Source organism: Cyanistes caeruleus, chromosome 8 (genome assembly GCF_971803275.1).
Source record: "Cyanistes caeruleus chromosome 8, bCyaCae1.hap1.1, whole genome shotgun sequence".
NCBI classification, from domain to species: Eukaryota; Metazoa; Chordata; class Aves; order Passeriformes; family Paridae; genus Cyanistes; species Cyanistes caeruleus.
In genome coordinates this window covers 38369101-38388549 of record NC_141708.1, presented here as the reverse complement: position 1 = coordinate 38388549, position 19449 = coordinate 38369101, and the positions used below count along the sequence as shown (strand labels likewise).

Here is a 19449-nt window from a genome sequence, read left to right as displayed (position 1 = left end):
GTGTCCGCCGGCGGAGCGGTGCCGCCTCTCCCCCGGCCGGCCCCGGGTGGCGGGTCTCGGGGGCGGCGGAGCACGGCCGGATTGGGGTTGAGACAAGGCCGGGGGGACTGGGCACTCCCTCGCCGGGACTCGACTCCCCCCTCCTGCCGCGATGCCGGGACGGGGCTGACCGAAAGCGGGTGACGGAGCCCACAGCCGGAGCCGGGATGCGGGGGTTCGGGTCCTGCGGGTGTCCGCCCTGCGGTCCCGGGCGGTGCCGCCTCTCCCCCGTGGGGCGGATCGGGCTCGGTCCCGGGCTCGGCATCGCGGCGGGAGGGCGGCGCCGGCTGCGGGAGCGCTGCGGGTCCCGGTTCGGACGCGGCGCCCCCGCCTGGGCCCGGCCGGTCCCGCAGCCCCGGAGCGCTCCCGGCCCGAGCCCCCCGCTCCGCCGGCCCCGAGGCCGCGGCGGGGCCCGAGCCGAGCTGGGCGCCCGCGTCTCCCTCCTTCCCTTCCCCGGCGCAGCAGCTCCGTGGGGCTCCGGCCCGCCGCGCCCCAGGGGAATGAGGGAGACCGGCGGGGCGGCGCAAGAAGGGACACCCCGATCACAGCGGGTTTTGTATTTTAGCTTTACTCTCTTCCGGAGGCCAACGAGGAACCCAGCTGCTCCTCGGCTGGCTCACGGGGGTGGCAGATGCCTTCGCCACCCTGCCCAGTTAAGCCCGGGAGAGCTGGAGCAGCACGGAGGAAGGGCGGCGGTGCAGTCGCTAAGACGGGAGCAGGGGGAATTGACAGCTGCCCCTCCTCACCAGACTAAAAAAATACCCGTATGACTTGCAAGTGCACCTGCTTCACTTCCCTGCCCTGGCCCTGGCAGAGGCCGCCGCTGTCCCTCGGTGGATGAAGGTTCCTGACGGTGCAGCAGCGGCCGCCCGCCGCCTTCGGGGCGCCCCGGGGCAGCTCCACCTCGCTGTTCAAGGGGAGCTCCTCGGGAGCACGCACCACCCAGCGAGGTGTCCTGCCTTTGCAATGGCATTAATTCCTTCAGGAACACGAATAAAGTGTTTTTAAAGAGCTTTCTCATGAGTGCCTCAGGGGAAAAAAAAAATGAAATTACGGGACTAACATCCTCATCTTCATTTCTTGTATCAGAGGTGAAGTGTGAAGGCCCAGAGTCTACAATTCACCAAGTGTTCGGGAGGTCCTGGACAGAGGAGTCCATTTTGGGCTACCAAAAGCACTGGGTACTCCATACCTGGTAGAGAGCATCCACCTTGAGAGTAAATCCATCAACTCCGGGCATGCTGCTCACCGAGTGGAACTCGGACAGCTGGGAAGCAAAGTGGGCAGAGTCAAAAGGCACAGCGTGGAAATACTTACCCGTCACTTCTGTCTGGTTTCGGTGCTGGAAAGTCAGAGAAGTGTGGTGAGGGATGCTGTCTGCTTTCCCAAGGGAGGCTGGAAGCCAGAGCCCCACCAAACACCTGTGTCAGGGATCTAGTCCGAATGCCCCATCTCCACACGTACACGTGGGCACCGATTGAGGAACACACTCAAAGGGTGGGGGAAAACTGATCTGGTGTTCACAGCTGGCAGCAGCAGCAGCAGCAGCACAAAACATCCCCCACGGGCTCCCTTCCTCATCCCTTTGCAGCCACCGCCTGCCGGTTGCCAGAGCAAATCCCAAACGGGAAGAAGCAGGAGCAGAGCACTCACCAGGAGGAGGAATCGGTGCTTCAGGTACTTGTGGGGCTGGATGCAGCCGTACTGGGGCCCCTGGTTGTAGACGGTGCCCGTGGGGTCGAAGAGGGGCACGTGGCCAGCCCTGCCTGTGCACAGGTAGACCTTCTCCAGCTGCAGCTTGTAAGCGGCGTTGAGGTTTTGTTCGGGGGGCCAGAGCACGCGCCGGTACAGGATCTGCCCGGGGGGAGGTCGGGACAAAGAGGGGCAGGTGAAATTTCCCAAGCAGGAAAACGCTGCCAGAGCCAAGTGTCCGTGTTCAGAAGGGTTGGGGTTGTTTGGGAAGGGCTCGGTGTGTGGGAGTGACAAAACGCGGTGCCAGAGCACGCTGTTCTTTCACAGGGCTGTAAGATGTCAATTACTGCTGTAGAAGAGGCAAAGCTACACGTGGGTTCTGCCCTTTCCTCTCCAGGGAATGGAAGCTGTGAAAGCAGAAATGCTGGGCACAGGCAGAAGAGGAGAGGTAAATCCTACCCTTGGATAAAGCCCCCTTGTAATCCATTTCTGCCAGAGACCTTTCCGATTTGGTGGGGTCCATTAGAAAAACCTTCTCGTTGTTACAGAGCTGAAACTCTGTGTTCAGGGAGTAAACAACTGGAAGTGGGCGGTTTGTCTGCCGGAAGGCGATCGGGATCAAAAACCTGCAACTGGGACAAGGAAGGAAACAAAGGGGAGATGAGGTTTGGACGGGTGTGCACCCCAAAGGGGCCGAGCCTGCCCTCCTGCCCTCTTACCGCTCGGGAGCGTGAGCCGGGCAGGGCAGGGCAGGGGCTTGGCTCCAGGCTCTGCCCACGGCGGCGTGGGCTGCACCGTGCAGGGCATCAGGAAGATGGTGTATCCTCCAGAGTAATCCTTCCTGGGAACAGATAGAAGACCCTGCAGCCACCAAGCACAGCTCAAAGCCCTTCACCCAGGGCAGCACCTCTCCCTTGCCCCAGCAATGTCATCCAGCAGTCCCCGAGGGACAAGTGTGACTCTGGGATCAGTCTATCCACAGGCCGCACTGCTGGAAACATTCCTTTCCAAGAGGCTGAGCTGATTTTTCTCGCAGTACAACGGTGCTCCAGCTCTGACCAAGCTCCTGAGCATTCCGTGCTATTGCTGGCGTGGCTGCTGGAGGGGTGCCAGGGAGAACGTGCTGCTGTGGGGGAAGCTGCTGGAGGGGACTGCACCCCCAGCCCTCACCTGTTGTAGGAGCTGGTTGCTCTCCAGAGCTGGTAGGGAGAATCAAAAGTCTGAGCGCTCCACAGCAGCTGCAGGGCAAATTCGATGCCTCCCAGGTGCTCTGGAGTTACCAAAGAGGACCTGACACCTGGCAGGCTGTGGTGCTCCATGACAAACAGCCCTGGGGGAGGACAAGGAGGTGACGGGAGGCAGAGCGCGGAGAGGCCCCACCTCGCAGGGGCAGAGGGGCTCCCGGCGGGGACGGGGACTCGTTCCGCTGCCTGTGCCGTCAGAGCAGAGCTCTGTGTGACCCTGCTCTGTGTCCCTGCCAGGATCGCTGCCCTCACCTCTGAACTTGGCCTGCGTCTTGAACTCGATGACCGGCCGGCCGTCCTCGCGGATGTAGATGGGGATTATCTGCAGGCAGGCCGAGAGCGCGCTGTCCGTCTGGATCCCTGCAAGGACAGCAAGCGCCACTGGGAGCCCACACAGCACCCTCGCTCTCCTCTGCTGGGCTCTGCCAGCCCCAGAAGCGCTTGGGACACCTCCACAAGGCAGGGTTCAGCTGGGATCAGCCTCCAGTGAGCCAGCTGCACGCTCCCTCCGTCAGCCACCGGCTGCCTAAGCCCCCCGCAAGCACAGAGGAAGGCAATATTCCGAGTTCCCCGCTCCCTCAGGACTCTGGGGGCAGTGCAGGAGCTAAGGGGAAAACATGAAGGAACCACTTCTTCCATAGCCCTTGGAGCGCCTCAGGCTCACCTGTCCTCCAGAGAACGGTGTCGTAGAAGGAGGAGAACTCCATCTCGCTGCGGTGCTCCGGGGAAGCCCAGCCCCTCGGTGCCGTCACACAGATGTAGGACACGTAGAGAGGGACGTGGACTGTCAGGAAGGACTGAGCAGAGTCCCTTGCCTGGCAATAAAACCCCAGAAAGGGGGTTATGCGCCTTGCAGTGAAGTCAGAGGTGACTCTGGACGTTCTTTACGTGCAGGTACCTCAGACAAACCGGCGTTGTAATGCGGGGGCAGTGCTAAGGCTCCCTGGGACCATGGGACAAAGGAACTCTGGGCACAATTTCACCTCAAAACCCCCCTGATTTCCAAGGCTGTGAATTAAAAATGAGCAATTCTGCTTGCTCAGGCCTCCCAGAGCTCTCCATTTATTATCTGCAGAGTGCAGCTGTACTTTGCAGGCCCTGGAGAATTCGGGGAGATGTTCCAGCCTGGCTGGGGCCAGGCTCCACATGCTCCACTGGGCAGTTTCTCCGGCCAGGCGGCTCCTCTGGGTTTGTGCAAACAATTGGAGCTATAAAAGGAAACTTCAGGAACTAGTTCCAGGCTGGCAGGAATTAAGAGAGATGATGCTGGTCCAAGCAATTTAATGGGAGAGCCTGGGGGAGATGGAGTGGGCTGCACGTGGATAACGCAGCCAGGAGAGGACAGTGAGACACCCCAAACAGGGAAAGCCACTCGTTTCTAGAGGAACATTTTTGGCTTCTGGTCTCTTAATTAGGGAATGAGCCAAAATATCCCATGTTGTGGAGCATGGCCTGAGCCGCCTCTGCTCATTTCTATTGGCCGAGAACACAGTCAAACTTTTAAAAGAGAGCCCAGCTGAGAACGTTTTGTATTTCCAGTACGGCCCTACATTAAAAAAAACAGTATTTTCCAGGCACTCTGAAGATTTAGAGAATAAAATAAATGGAAAATGAATGAAATGGAAAATAAATGAAATAAATGCACACAGCACTGTTTTCTTCCAGGTGAGGGTGGGGGGAAAGCCACGCTCCACCTGTGCAGGGCAGAGCAGCAGCTCCACACACGGCAGAGCTGTGCCTGAGAACTGAGAGAGATCTGGGATACCTGGAGAGCTCTGGATGGGCCTCTCACCTGGAAGTCAGCGGTGACAGAGCCCCCACAGACATCAGTTAACTCGGTCATGTCGTAATAAGCGTCGAAGGTCCAGATGCAGCTCTTGAGGTTGAGGTGCTGGTACAGCTGGATGCTCTTGGGCTCCCTCACCGCGGGCTCCAGCTGGTAGGGGCGGTCGTAGCCCGGGCCCAGCACGAAGCTGTCCTGGGTCACCTCGTCTAGGAACCCTGCCTCTGAGGGAGAGAAGTCAGGACACTGATCCCTCCCCATTTGAAACAGCCTGAGACCAAGAATGGAGGCCTTGTTTCCTAATTATCACCACCTTTATAACCAGCGCTCGCCTGCCCCTGCAATACACAGGCACAGGGAGGGAGCTGCAGTTATTTACACAACAGAACAAGTAACATACCAAATTAAACACCCAGCACTATACCTCACTTTTGGAAACAAAACCTGGGCAGACACTTTAGTGTGCAAAACCCCTGTAAGAATAAAACCTGCTTTAAATATCTTAGGCATCAAGCCACAGACACGCCTATGAAATTCAGTGCAGCAGTGACAAAAAAAGGAATTATTTCCTTAACCTGTGAATAATCACCTCTAAGATTCTGTGATGCAGTTGCCACTGCACACAGCCACAAGCGGCCTTTTTATTAACAGGCAAAAGAACAAAGGAATCCCAGTTTATCCCTTCTGGTCTGCAAAGAAACAGAGACGGGAGAGATGCTTCTCAGAGGAGCATGGTAAAAAGACACATGGTGTAGAATATGGAACAGCTGGTGGTTCAGCATCTCTTCCACTGCAAGATCCAGGGGATAGCTGATGATACCTTGGAGGCAGGAGTCACAAAAGCTGCCGGAGAGGGAAGACAAAGGAGCTCAACCCTATCTGCTCTTAGGTGTTAGCACTGTGACCTTTACCTTAACTTACAGTTAAGTGTTTCTGACAGTGTAAATCCCTTTTGTTTTGATTTTAACAGAGTGCAAGAATTCAGTGATGAAGTAACAGTGGCATACAGCCTTTCATTTCCCCTGGTCCTCTCACCCAGCAATGAGGTCTCACAACAACAATACAACAATGAATAGTTATAGAAGGTAACTCACTGCGCTGAAGAGTCCTTCAGAAGGATGGGAGCCACAACTGAGGCAGATCCTTGGACAGATAAGCCAGAGGTGCTTAGGCCTCGTGTTTCCCCCTTACCCCAGAACCAGCCCCAAAAGGGGAACACAAAGTTCACAGGCTTCTCTTTGAAATTAACGCCATATAAAGAACAAAACATCCTAAAAAAGCTACATGTCATACAAATAAACCAGCTACCTTCTCTATGCCTTGAATCTATTTTTTTTCCCCCCTGTGTTCCTCCTTTCCATCCTTCTGCGTAGCCTTGTAGCAGATAAATCTGTTCAATAAAGGGCCCAGCTGACTGTGAGCAGAAGGCAAAGCAGAGGATTTGTCAGCATGAAAACCCACACTGCAAAGATGAACGAGCATCAGGGGCAGTTAAAAATCTGCTAGAAATTAGTGCTAATGTCACACTACCCTCTCTTCCCTGTTTTCCATATCCAAAAGGAAAGGAAGTTGTGCCTGAGCCAGAAAAGCTAAAAGGGTCGGGCAATGTGCTCACCTGCCATCCCACACAGCTGGGTGTGACTTAATGCACCAAACACAAGGGAATCGTTGCCAGCTGGGCAATAGACACCACGAAGCACACAGCTTTTCCGTGCTGTCAGCAGCTGCAAGGGGAGGATTGCCTCCGAGAAACATACCAAAACAATGAAAATAAAAAAAATATACAAATTAACATCTATTTCCACCACACATGTTTAAATTTATATACTATATTCATTTATATATGACAAGCAATATATAAAGTATCAAAATAAATTATTTTAACGTGTATACGTATGTTATTATATATTAAATATATTACATACATTTTAATGATATATATTCATTATGTATATAATACATATATAAAATCAATATATATAACATATCTATTAAATATAAATCTGTTTGTATATATTGGCATTACTTCTATTTCTTTACTTTTCTGGTTGCACATACGTCTATATCTTTATATACTTAATATACATTTCTATGTTTTTATTTTTGTTGTATTTATTTAAAAGCCCCGAAGCTAACCTAATAAAAACCAAACAGTCCCTTTATCTTAAACGGTATTTAAAAATATTTTAATATATATTTTTTATCATATTTATATACCTTCTTGATATACAAAACACATAACATATCCTAAAAGATATCATATTGCCATCTATACGTACAGAAATCATATTATAGATTATAAATCAACATATATGTATATATTTCTATTACTTATTTTTACGCCTACATATATATATATTTTTTTTTCTCTATATATTTATAGATATATAGATTTGTATATATTTTTCTTTATATATTCATTCTTTCAATATTTTATTTATTTGTATTTTTCCTATTTATCTAAAAGCCCTGCCTCTAACTAAATAAAAACCAAGCAGCCCCTTTTTCTTCAATATTTTTTAATATCTATTTTGATCATCTTTATACTTACAAATATATACTCGGTTGATAAGCTGCCCCAGTCCCGGCCCCCGCTCTCACCGTTCCGACACACAGAGCAGCCGCCTCCTCGGGCTGCTTCGGTCCCGGGGCCGGGGAGCGACCGTTGGGTCCCGATGCCATTGGGGTTTCCGCCATTGCCCGGGGGGGGGCCGAGGGGGAGAGAACGGAGCGAGAGCAGCGGCGGCGAGGTACGGGTCGTCGCGAGTGCCAGAAGCCCCAGAACGCGGCCGCGGCAAGGACCCCGGCAGAGAGAGGCGTCTTCACCGCTGCCTGTCGGCGCCCGACCTGCTGGCGCCCGGCCCCGGCGCCGCCGAGCGCACAGCCCGTGTCCGCACGGCCGGAAAAGCCGCGGAAAATTGCGCCGGAGCGGCGTCGGCGCCGGGGAGTTTGTCAGGCAGTAAAGCGCACGCACCCACCGCCCGGGGGTCCTTCCATTTTCCCGCCTTTTTGGCCGCCATCCTTGGGAGGTCAAGCCGGCCACGACCGGGCAGCCATCTTGTGCGTGGCGTGACGTCACTTCCGCCCTTCCTCGCCGCCATCTTTGTTGTGGCTGAAGCCACTTCCGGCTGTGCGGCCATCTTTGTTGAGGCAAGATTAAGGCCCCCGCTGCTCTCAACGCGTCTGTCTAACTTACTTGCCTGAACGAAAAACCTGCCGACGCCGACCGACTCCGAGCACTCCGCCCGATTGTCCGCCGCCTTTCCCGGGGCGAGGACGATGGCGGCGGGGCGCAGCGGCTCCGTAGCTGGGCGGCGCCCGCACCTGCGGCGGCAGGCATTGGAGCCAACGCCTCTGCCGGGGTCCTCCCGGCCGGCTCCGGAGTGGGGGGGGGCTTGACGCGGCTCGGCTCGGCTCGGCTCTTTCCGGCCCACTTCGGCTCGGCTCTTTCCGTCCCGCTTCGGCTCGGCTCGGCCCCCTCCGCTTCGGATCGGCTCGGCCCTGCTCGGCCCCCGCTCGGCCCGGCCCCGCCCGCCTCGGCGCACAGCTGCAGTACCGCTCTGTGCCCACACGGCGGCAGCACTGCCGCACAGCTCAGCCCGGGGCGGGCGGGGGGGCGCCCCTGCACGTGCAGAGAAGCGAGGCAAGAAACCACGTGTGCAACCCCCTTCCAAAAACTCTTCTCCGAGGAACGCCCCAAAACCCACCCCCCATCGAAACTTAGCAAGCCCTGCCTCTAACCAAATAAAAAACAAAATACCCCTTCACTTAAATGTAATTAATATTTATTTCTATCAAATTGAGCTATATTTATACACATAGATATAATGCATAATCAATATAAAAATATATGAACGTCTATCCATATATTTTTCAAATTGAATATTAATCCACTTGTCTAGTTTTAGATTACTTGGTTTTTTTTGGTTTTTATTTAAAATTACATATATATATATCTCCCTATATTTATTCCTTTATTATAGACCTGTATATTTTCATTTCTATATTAATCATTTAAAAGCCCTGCCTCTAAGCCTCTAACCAAATCAAAAAACAATTAAACCCTTGTTTTAAATGTTTTTAATATCTATTTCTATTATACTGATTTTCTATATTTGTACGAACAGATATAATGCATAACAGATATTAAAGTACATTACCTATCTGTATATCTATCTGTATAGCTTTCATACTGATCATTAATTAACTTGTCCAGCTTTGGATTACTGGTATTTATTTCTTTTTTATGGCTCTATCTATCTATCTATCTATCTATCTATCTATCTATCTATCTATCTATCTATCTCCCTATATTTATTTCTTTATTATAGATGTGTATATTTTCATTTCTATATTATTCATTTAAATGCCATGCCTCTATCCAAATAAAAAACAAAAAGCCCCTACATTTAAATATTTGTAATATTTATTTCTATCATATTGATCTTCTTTATCTATACACATAGAAATCAGACATAACTAATATTAAAATATATTATATTAGCATCTATCCATAGAGTTTTCATACTGAATATTAATCGATTTTTCTAGATTTAGATTATCTGTACTTATTTATTTTTTATGGCTCTCTCTCTCCCTGTCTCTATATCTCCCTATATCTATTTCTTTATTATAGATGTGTATATTTTCATTTCTATATTATTCACTTAAATGCCATGCCTGTAACCAAATAAAAACCAGTAATTCCCTTGATTGAAAGATTTAAAATACCTATTTCTATAATATTGATTTTCTTTATTTATACACACAGAGATATAATGCACAACAGATATTAAAATACATTACCATCTATCCGTATATTTTTCATATTGAATATTAACCAGCTTGTCTAGATATAGATAATTGGTGTTTATTTCTTTTTTATGGCTGTATCTCTTTATCTCTCTCTCTCTCTCTTTCTCTCTCTCTTTCTCTCTATCTATCTATCTATCTATCTATCTATCTATCTATCTCTCTCTCTCTCTCTCTCTCTCACTACATATATTTCTTTCTTATAGATGTGTATATTTTCATTTCTATATTATTCATTTAAATGCCATGCCTTTAATTAAATAAAAAAAGAAAAGCGCCTTGTTTAAAAAAATTAATATATTTTTCTAAAATATTAATCTTCTATATTTATACACACAGATACAATGCATAACAGATATTAAAGTACATTACAATCTATCTATATAATTTTCATACTGATCATTAATTTACTTGTCCAGATTTGTATTACTGGTATTTATTTCTTCTTTTATGGCTCGCTCTCTCTATCTATTTATCTATCTATCTATCTATCTCCCTATCTATATATCTCCCTATCTATATATCTCCATATCTATCACCCTATATACATTTCTTTATTATAGATGTGTATATTTTCATTTCTATATTAATCATTTAAAAGCCCTGCCTCTAAGCCTCTAACCAAATAAAAAACAATTAAACCCTTGTTTTAACTGTTTTTAATATCTATTTCTATAATATTGATCTTTTATATTTGTACACACAGATACAATGCATAACAGATATTAAAGTACATTACCATCTATCCCTATAGTTTTCATACTGATCATTAATTTACTTGTCCAGCTTTGGATTACTGGTATTTATTTCTTCTTTTATGGCTCTATCTATCTATCTATCTATCTATCTATCTATCTATCTATCTATCTCACTACATATATTTCTTTCTTATAGATGTGTATATTTTCATTTCTATATTATTCATTTAAATGCCATGCCTTTAATTAAATAAAAAAAGAAAAGCCCCTCGTATAAAAAAATTAATATCTTTTTCTATAATATTAATCTTCTATATTTATACACACAGATACAATGCATAACAGATATTAATGTACATTACAATCTATCTATATAGTTTTCATACTGATCATTAATTTACTTGTCCAGATTTGGATTACTGGTATTTATTTCTTCTTTTATGGCTCTATCTATCTATCTATCTATCTATCTATCTATCTATCTATCTATCTATCTCCCTATCTATCTATCTCCCGATCTATCACCCTATATACATTTCTTTATTATAGATGTGTATATTTTCATTTCTATATTATTCATTTATATGCCATGCATCTATCCAAAAAAATAACAAAAGGACCCTACATTTAAATATTTGTAATATTTATTTCTATCATATTGATCTTCTTTATCTATACACATAGATATCAAACATAACTCATATTAAAATATATTATATTAGCATCTATCCATATAGTTTTCATACTGAATATTAATCGACTTTTCTAGATTTAGATTATCTGTATTTACTTCTTTTTTATGGCTCTCTCTCTCTCTATATATATATATCTCCCTATATCTATTTCTTTATTATAGATGTGTATATTTTCATTTTTATATTATTCATTTAAATGCCATGCCTGTAACCAAATAAAAACCAGTAATTCCCTTGATTGAAAGATTTATAATATCTATTTCTATAATATTGATTTTCTTTATTTATACACAGAGATATAATGCACAACAGATATTAAAATACATTACCATCTATCCGTATATTTTTCATATTGAATATTAACCTTCTTGTCTAGATATAGATAATTTGTGTTTATTTCTTTTCTATGGCTGTATCTCTTTATCTCTCTCTCTCTCTCTTTCTCTATCTATCTATCTATCTCTATCTATCTATCTATCTATCTATCTATCTATCTATCTATCTATCTATCTATCTCTCTCACTACATATATTTCTTTCTTATAGATGTGTATATTTTCATTTCTATATTATTCATTTAAATGCCATGCCTTTCATTAAATATAAAAAGAAAAGCCCCTTGTTTAAAAAAATTAATATATTTTTCTAAAATATTGATCTTCTATATTTATACACACAGATACAATGCATAACAGATATTAAAGTACATTACCATCTATCTATATAATTTTCATACTGATCATTAATTTACTTGTCCAGATTTGGATTACTGGTATTTATTTCTTCTTTTATGGCTCGCTCTCTCTCTCTCTCTCTCTCTCTCTCTCTCTCTCTATCTATCTATCTACCTACCTACCTATCTATCTATATATCTCCCTATCTATATATCTCCCTATCTATCACCCTATATACATTTCTTTATTATAGATGTGTATCTTTTGATTTCTATATTATTCATTTAAATGCCATGCCTCTATACAAATAAAAAACAAAAAGCCCCTACATTTAAATATTTGTAATATTTATTTCTATCACATTGATCTTCTTTATCTATACACATAGATATCAGACATAATTGATATTAAAATATATTATATTAGCATCTATCCATATAGTTTTCATCCTGAATATTAATCGACTTTTCTAGATTTAGATTATCTGTATTTACTTTTTTTTTATGGCTCTCTCTCTCTCTATATATATATATATCTCCCTATATCTCTTTATTTATTATAGATGTGTATATTTTCATTTCTATATTATTCATTTAAAGGCCATGCCTGTAACCAAATAAAAACCAGTAATTCCCTTGATTGAAAGATTTATAATATCTATTTCTATAATATTGATTTTCTTTATTTATACACACAGAGATATAATGCACAACAGATATTAAAATACATTACCATCTATCTGTATATTTTTCATATTGAATATTAACCAGCTTGTCTAGATATAGGTAATTTGTGTTTATTTCTTTTCTATGGCTGTATCTCTTTCTCTCTCTCTCTCTCTCTTTCTCTATCTATCTATCTATCTATCTATCTATCTATCTATCTATCTATCTCTCTCACTACATATATTTCTTTCTTATAGATGTGTATATTTTCATTTCTATATTATTCATTTAAATGCCATGCCTTTAATTAAGTAAAAAAAGAAAAGCCCCTTGTTTAAAAAAATTAATATATTTTTTCTAAAATATTGATCTTCTATATTTATACACACAGATACAATGCATAACAGATATTAATGTACATTACAATCTATCTATATAGTTTTCATACTGATCATTAATTTACTTGTCCAGATTTGGATTACTGGTATTTAATTCTTCTTTTATGGCTCTATCTATCTATCTATCTATCTATCTATCTATCTATCTATCTATCTATCTATCTATCTATCTATCTCCCTATCTATATATCTCCCTATCTATATATCTCCCTATCTATCACCCTATATACATTTCTTTATTATAGATGTGTATATTTTCATTTCTATATTATTCATTTATATGCCATGCATCTATCCAAAAAAAAACAAAAGGACCCTACATTTAAATATTTGTAATATTTATTTCTATCATATTGATCTTCTTTATCTATACACATAGATATCAGACGTAACTGATATTAAAATATATTATATTAGCATCTATCCATATAGTTTTCATACTGAATATTAATCGACTTTTCTAGATTTAGATTATCTGCATTTACTTCTTTTTTATGGCGCTCTCTCTCTCTATATATATATATCTCTTCATACCTATTTATAATATCTATTTCTATAATATTGATTTTCTTTATTTATACACACAGAGATATAATGCACAACAGATATTAAAATACATTACCATCTATCCGTATATTTTTCATATTGAATATTAACCACCTTGTCTAGATATAGAAAATTTGTGTTTATTTCTTTTCTATGGCTATATCTCTCTTTCTCTCTCTTTCTCTCTCTATCTCTCTATCTATCTATCTATCTATCTATCTATCTATTTATCTATCTATCTCCCAATCTATCTCCCTATATTTATTTCTTTATTATAGATGTGTATATTTTCATTTCTGTATTATTCATTTATATGCCATGCCTCTATCCAAATAAATTACAAAAGGACCCTACATTTAAATTTTTGTAATATTTATGTCTATCATATTGATCTTCTTTATCTATACACAGAGATATCATACAGAACTGATATTAAAATATATTATATTAGCATCTATCCATATAGTTTTCATACTGAATATTAATCTACTTGTCTAGACTTGGATTACTTGTATTTATTTCTTTTTTATGGCTCTCTCTCTCTATATATAGATCTACCTAGCTTCCCTATATTTTTTTTTACATGTATACATTTATATATTTCTCTTTCTAACGTTCTGCTTTTTAAAATTTGCATTTCTTTCTCTTGGAAACTCTCCCAATTCTTTCAGCTAACAGGTCAGAATGACAAAAATATAAATCCCTACTCAACCCCGAGCGCAGAACGCGCTCGTCTCTATGGACCTTAGGCCCAGAAATTTCTCTCGGTGCATTTTAATACCTCAGGGATGCACACATGTGTTTTATACACTCCCATTTTACAGGGAAGTAAGAGGTGGAAAGACAAAACCCACTTTCTTAACCCTAAGCCGTTCCTGACATAACAAAACCCTAACGACGGAGTGCACAGAGAGGGGGCTCCTTTCCAAGGGGATTTGGAGAGGTCAATTCCTGTCCCTTGCCAATACCTACCGTAAAAACCAGAACAACTCCACAGGTTTTTGGATTCTGCACCCAGCCCTCCCAGGGAATTTCCTGGCAGCTCGGGGTCCCCTCTGGGCAAGGGTACCCAGCACCAGCCCTCCCCATTCCCCGCTCACCTTGCTCCTCCAGCGCAGCGTGTCCCTCCCTCTGGCGGGGACCTCGGCGTGCCCCAAGGGACACGGGAGCCCCCCAGTCTCCACCCCGTCCCCCTCAGCCTTTGCTCTTCCCCCCCAAAGAAGGCACAGAACAACTCCAACTGCCCTGGACAGCAGCACCTGGCTTTATTGGAAGCCTTTCTAGGTCCAGACTACAGGGCTGGGGTGATGGTGCTGCCTTCTGCATGCCTTTCCTTTGTGGACACAAACCAGTGCAAAAGCAAGGTCCTGAAGCAACCGGGATCCTCCTGAGAGGGCCACTCCGTTCCAGCAGCAGTGCTGAACACACTCCCCCTCCTCTCCCAGCCCTGGCCAGCGCTACAGCAGGCAGAGGAGGGAGCTGCCTGGGGAAAATGGAATCTTGGCCCTGCTCCACCAGGTACCAACCTCTTCCTCTGCTAGACAATTTGCCTTCACACAAAAGACGAGTCCCCAAAGGATGGGCCTTGCAGGCTCTTGCCTTGGAGTGGGAGCAGCTCCACCCTGCTTTTATTCTGGTGGCAGCTTGCTTCCTCCCAAGGTAGACACTGGTGCTCCCAGGGTGAGCACTCCCGGTGGAATGGCCAGGCCTCCCAGCCCTGCAGTTTAAAAAGGAGCACAGACACACACACAGAGAGAACCATGGACAGGTGAGCCAGAAATGTTCTGGCTTGAACAGCTGCATCCTGGGCATTGCTTTGTTGTCTCCCATCACCCAGCTCTGCAGCCAAGAGGCCCCTGTGGTCTGTAGCACCCGCTTGGTGCACGTGGGACCGCTCGGGGAAGGCGGCCAGAGCAGGACGTGCTGGGGACCCGGGTGCAGCAGCCACGTAGAAATGCTGTGAGGTCCAGAGACACCGAGCGGTACGGCCAGCCCGGGTCACAGCCACGCTGGAAGGGGAGCGGGAGCTGAGAGTATGGGATGGGGTCATACTTTGTTCCAAGGCAGGTAAATTCCCCACCATTTTTCCTTGTTATTTTGAACTCTAACAGCATCAAACACTTTGTGCTTCTCTGCGTTTAACATGCAGGTTTCCAGTGAGTTGGCTGCTCACGGTTTTTCTCTGTTTCACCACAAAATCGGTTGTAAGATCTTTTGGATCAAATCCCAACATCTCCCTTTACTCGTGGATTAGGAAGGAAAATGTTGAAATATGCCTATAAAATACCTGTGAAAAAAAAATCAAAACGGGTTGGGGTGGGCAAGTTTTTAAAATGCAAGTAATCAGATTTCACTCCAATGAACTTGACTGTTCAGTGAAATGGTATGATAATGAAATCATCACACACACACACACACACACACACACACACACACACACTATAACCGTAATACATCTACCCGACACATCTCAATGATATACTTGATTATATAATGGCTTACACCATTCGTAAACAACTATGGGCCAAAAATCATACTCAGTTTTCTGACAGTGACATTAAGCTTTGGCTGAAATCAAAGTCAGGTTTGCTACATTGCATGTGCGCAAATCTACGGGTGAATCACGAGCCCCCGTCCTTAGAGAGTTCCAGCTCCTCCAGAGAGGCTTCAAACCTCACCATCTCGGGCAGCAGTTTCTTGAGCAGTTCAGTTGCTTAAAAAAGGAAGCACAGAAATTTATCTCTATTTTATGAAGAGCAACGCGCTGCTGCCACACAGTGTGTTTGTTAAAGGGAACCCTGGCTGAACGCTTACAGGGGAAGCGACTCCAAAATCTACCAACAAATTTTACAATGCAGCTGCCAAAACCCACAGCACGGCAGCCAGGGAGGGGAGCCACTGGCAAGTGCTGCACTCACTGTCAAAAGTTACCAATCCTCAGGTGACTGCAATCCACGTACCTTCCTCAACAGCATCAGTGGCTACAAAAATTTACTCAAGTTTAAGCCTCTCCGAGAGGCTGTGCATTATCTTTGCTGCTCCTTGCAGGGAAGGCACGTCTTCTCTGTGACCAAATGAAGTCCCTCCTTCTGAGATGAACCCCAAGCTATGGGCCACCTAGAGCTGTGCCCATCTTAACCTACGAGAGAAAGATCGACACTTTAAAACTCGGGAGCGTCACTGTGCACGCTGAAAAGCCAGAATGCACCATCTCTGGATAAGGCACAGAATCGCTCCAGTTGCAGACAGACATTTTTAAGTACGTACTGGAAATAGCTCGGGACACTTGTAGCAACATTTCGATCTCGGGTGGCCTCTGCCATGCAAGAGAAACTGGAGTGCCAAATCTTCCTAGGCAAGAATTCCTCTCCTTGACCAAATCAGCTCTCAACTGGCACGTGGCAGCTCAACTTTACACCCACACGTGGTGCTGAATACAAGAAGGAATTCCAGTTTCCTTCACTGAAATGAGGGCAACAAAGATCTGGCCCTCACAACCGGTCAGGCACACCTCGGCAGACTCTGTTAGCTCGTGTCAGGCAGGGAGAAGGTGCACGAGGAACGCGTGCGTGCGCCTCGACGCGAGCGGAAGCGTCGCTCACGTGTAACTTCCAACGTGCCCTGCAGCACACGGCCAGGAATGCACTAATGAAGTACTTGTTATGGGGAAGAAATAGACTGTTAAGGACTTTACCTTCATCTGAGTCCAGTCCTCCTTGTACTGAGTCCTTTCTGCTTCGTCTGTGGATTGAAGGTATTTCCTCCTAGACTCATCTCCCACCACGCGGAGGCCTGTAGCGAACGCCAGGCTCGGACGGGTCTGTCGGAATAGGAGCAGAGTCAGAGTCAGAAAGAGGAGCTAAAACTGAGCAGGTGCAGTCGGTTTCAGACACACAGCACTTCCAGGGTGCAGTTCCTTCTGGTACATCTATGCAGTACCCTAAGCAATGATCTCTAAACATTTATCCAAGCTTAAACAGCTTCTTCCTAATTATCGCCACCTTTATAACCAGCGCTCGCTTGCCCCTGCAATACACAGGCACAGGGAGGGAGCTGCAGTTATTTACACAACAGAACAAGTAACATACCAAATTAAACACCCAGCACTATACCTCACTTTTGGAAACAAAACCTGGGCAGACACTTTAGTGTGCAAAACCCCTGTAAGAATAAAACCTGCTTTAAATATCTTAGGCATCAAGCCACAGACACGCCTATGAAATTCAGTGCAGCAGTGACAAAAAAAGGAATTATTTCCTTAACCTGTGAATAATCACCTCTAAGATTCTGTGATGCAGTTGCCACTGCACACAGCCACAAGCAGCCTTTTTATTAACAGGCAAAAGAACAAAGGAATCCCAGTTTATCCCTTCTGGTCTGCAAAGAAACAGAGACGGGAGAGATGCTTCTCAGAGGAGCATGGTAAAAAGACACATGGTGTAGAATATGGAACAGCTGGTGGTTCAGCATCTCTTCCACTGCAAGATCCAGGGGATAGCTGATGATACCTTGGAGGCAGGAGTCACAAAAGCTGCCGGAGAGGGAAGACAAAGGAGCTCAACCCTATCTGCTCTTAGGTGTTAGCACTGTGACCTTTACCTTAACTTACAGTTAAGTGTTTCTGACAGTGTAAATCCCTTTTGTTTTGATTTTAACAGAGTGCAAGAATTCAGTGATGAAGTAACAGTGGCATACAGCCTTTCATTTCCCCTGGTCCTCTCACCCAGCAATGAGGTCTCACAACAACAATACAACAATGAATAGTTATAGAAGGTAACTCACTGCGCTGAAGAGTCCTTCAGAAGGATGGGAGCCACAACTGAGGCAGATCCTTGGACAGATAAGCCAGAGGTGCTTAGGCCTCGTGTTTCCCCCTTACCCCAGAACCAGCCCCAAAAGGGGAACACAAAGTTCACAGGCTTCTCTTTGAAATTAACGCCATATAAAGAACAAAACATCCTAAAAAAGCTACATGTCATACAAATAAACCAGCTACCTTCTCTATGCCTTGAATCTATTTTTTTTCCCCCCTGTGTTCCTCCTTTCCATCCTTCTGCGTAGCCTTGTAGCAGATAAATCTGTTCAATAAAGGGCCCAGCTGACTGTGAGCAGAAGGCAAAGCAGAGGATTTGTCAGCATGAAAACCCACACTGCAAAGATGAACGAGCATCAGGGGCAGTTAAAAATCTGCTAGAAATTAGTGCTAATGTCACACTACCCTCTCTTCCCTGTTTTCCATATCCAAAAGGAAAGGAAGTTGTGCCTGAGCCAGAAAAGCTAAAAGGGTCGGGCAATGTGCTCACCTGCCATCCCACACAGCTGGGTGTGACTTAATGCACCAAACACAAGGGAATCGTTGCCAGCTGGGCAATAGACACCACGAAGCACACAGCTTTTCCGTGCTGTCAGCAGCTGCAAGGGGAGGATTGCCTCCGAGAAACATACCAAAACAATGAAAATAAAAAAAAAATACAAATTAACATCTATTTCCACCACACATGTTTAAATTTATATACTATATTCATTTATATATGACAAGCAATATATAAAGTATCAAAATATATTATTTTAACGTGTATACGTATGTTATTATATATTAAATATATTACATACATTTTAATGATATATATTCATTATGTATATAATACATATATAAAATCAATATATATAACATATATATTAAATATAAATCTGTTTGTATATATTGGCATTACTTCTATTTCTTTACTTTTCTGGTTGCACATACATCTATATCTTTATATACTTACTATACATTTCTATGTTTTTATTTTTGTTGTATTTATTTAAAAGCCCCGAAGCTAACCTAATAAAAACCAAACAGTCCCTTTATCTTAAACGGTATTTAAAAATATTTTAATATATATTTTTTATCATATTTATATACCTTCTTGATATACAAAACACATAACATATCCTAAAAGATATCATATTGCCATCTATACGTACAGAAATCATATTATAGATTATAAATCAACATATATGTATATATTTCTATTACTTATTTTTACGCCTACATATATATATATATTTTTTTCTCTATATATTTATAGATATATAGATTTGTATATATTTTTCTTTATATATTCATTCTTTCAATATTTTATTTATTTGTATTTTTCCTATTTATCTAAAAGCCCTGCCTCTAACTAAATAAAAACCAAGCAGCCCCTTTTTCTTCAATAT

The 19449-nt window shown here is 43.9% G+C and overlaps 1 protein-coding gene and 1 long non-coding RNA gene across 6 annotated transcripts; both read right to left on the bottom strand.

Annotated features, from left to right (window-relative positions):
- Positions 1–591: 591 nt before the first annotated feature.
- LOC147652037 (extracellular matrix organizing protein FRAS1-like) lies at positions 592–8276 on the bottom strand. 3 transcript variants are annotated; one of them, XM_086899078.1, is made up of 5 exons: positions 7310–8276; positions 6374–6500; positions 4768–4982; positions 2451–3790; positions 592–2363 (listed from the first exon to the last, which is right to left on the bottom strand). In XM_086899078.1, the coding sequence occupies exons 2-4, from the start codon at positions 6378–6380 to the stop codon at positions 3554–3556; spliced, it is 459 nt and encodes a 152-aa protein (XP_086755204.1). In that variant the 5' UTR covers positions 6381–6500; positions 7310–8276; the 3' UTR covers positions 592–2363; positions 2451–3553. The 3 variants fall into 3 exon arrangements, with proteins under 3 accessions (XP_086755204.1, XP_086755205.1, XP_086755202.1); XM_086899079.1 differs by lacking the exon at positions 7310–8276 and having other exon boundaries at positions 6374–6533; XM_086899076.1 differs by lacking the exons at positions 6374–6500; positions 7310–8276 and having other exon boundaries at positions 4768–6367.
- Positions 8277–15035: 6759 nt separating this feature from the next.
- Positions 15036–18886, bottom strand: LOC147652036 (uncharacterized). 3 transcript variants are annotated; one of them, XR_015289690.1, is made up of 4 exons: positions 18549–18793; positions 16940–17065; positions 16206–16384; positions 15036–15532 (listed from the first exon to the last, which is right to left on the bottom strand). It is a non-coding gene; the product is annotated as an uncharacterized LOC147652036 (long non-coding RNA). The 3 variants fall into 3 exon arrangements; XR_015289688.1 differs by lacking the exon at positions 15036–15532 and having other exon boundaries at positions 15708–16384; positions 18549–18886; XR_015289689.1 differs by lacking the exons at positions 15036–15532; positions 18549–18793 and adding an exon at positions 18028–18542 and having other exon boundaries at positions 15708–16384.
- Between the last annotated feature and the right edge of the window lie 563 nt (positions 18887–19449).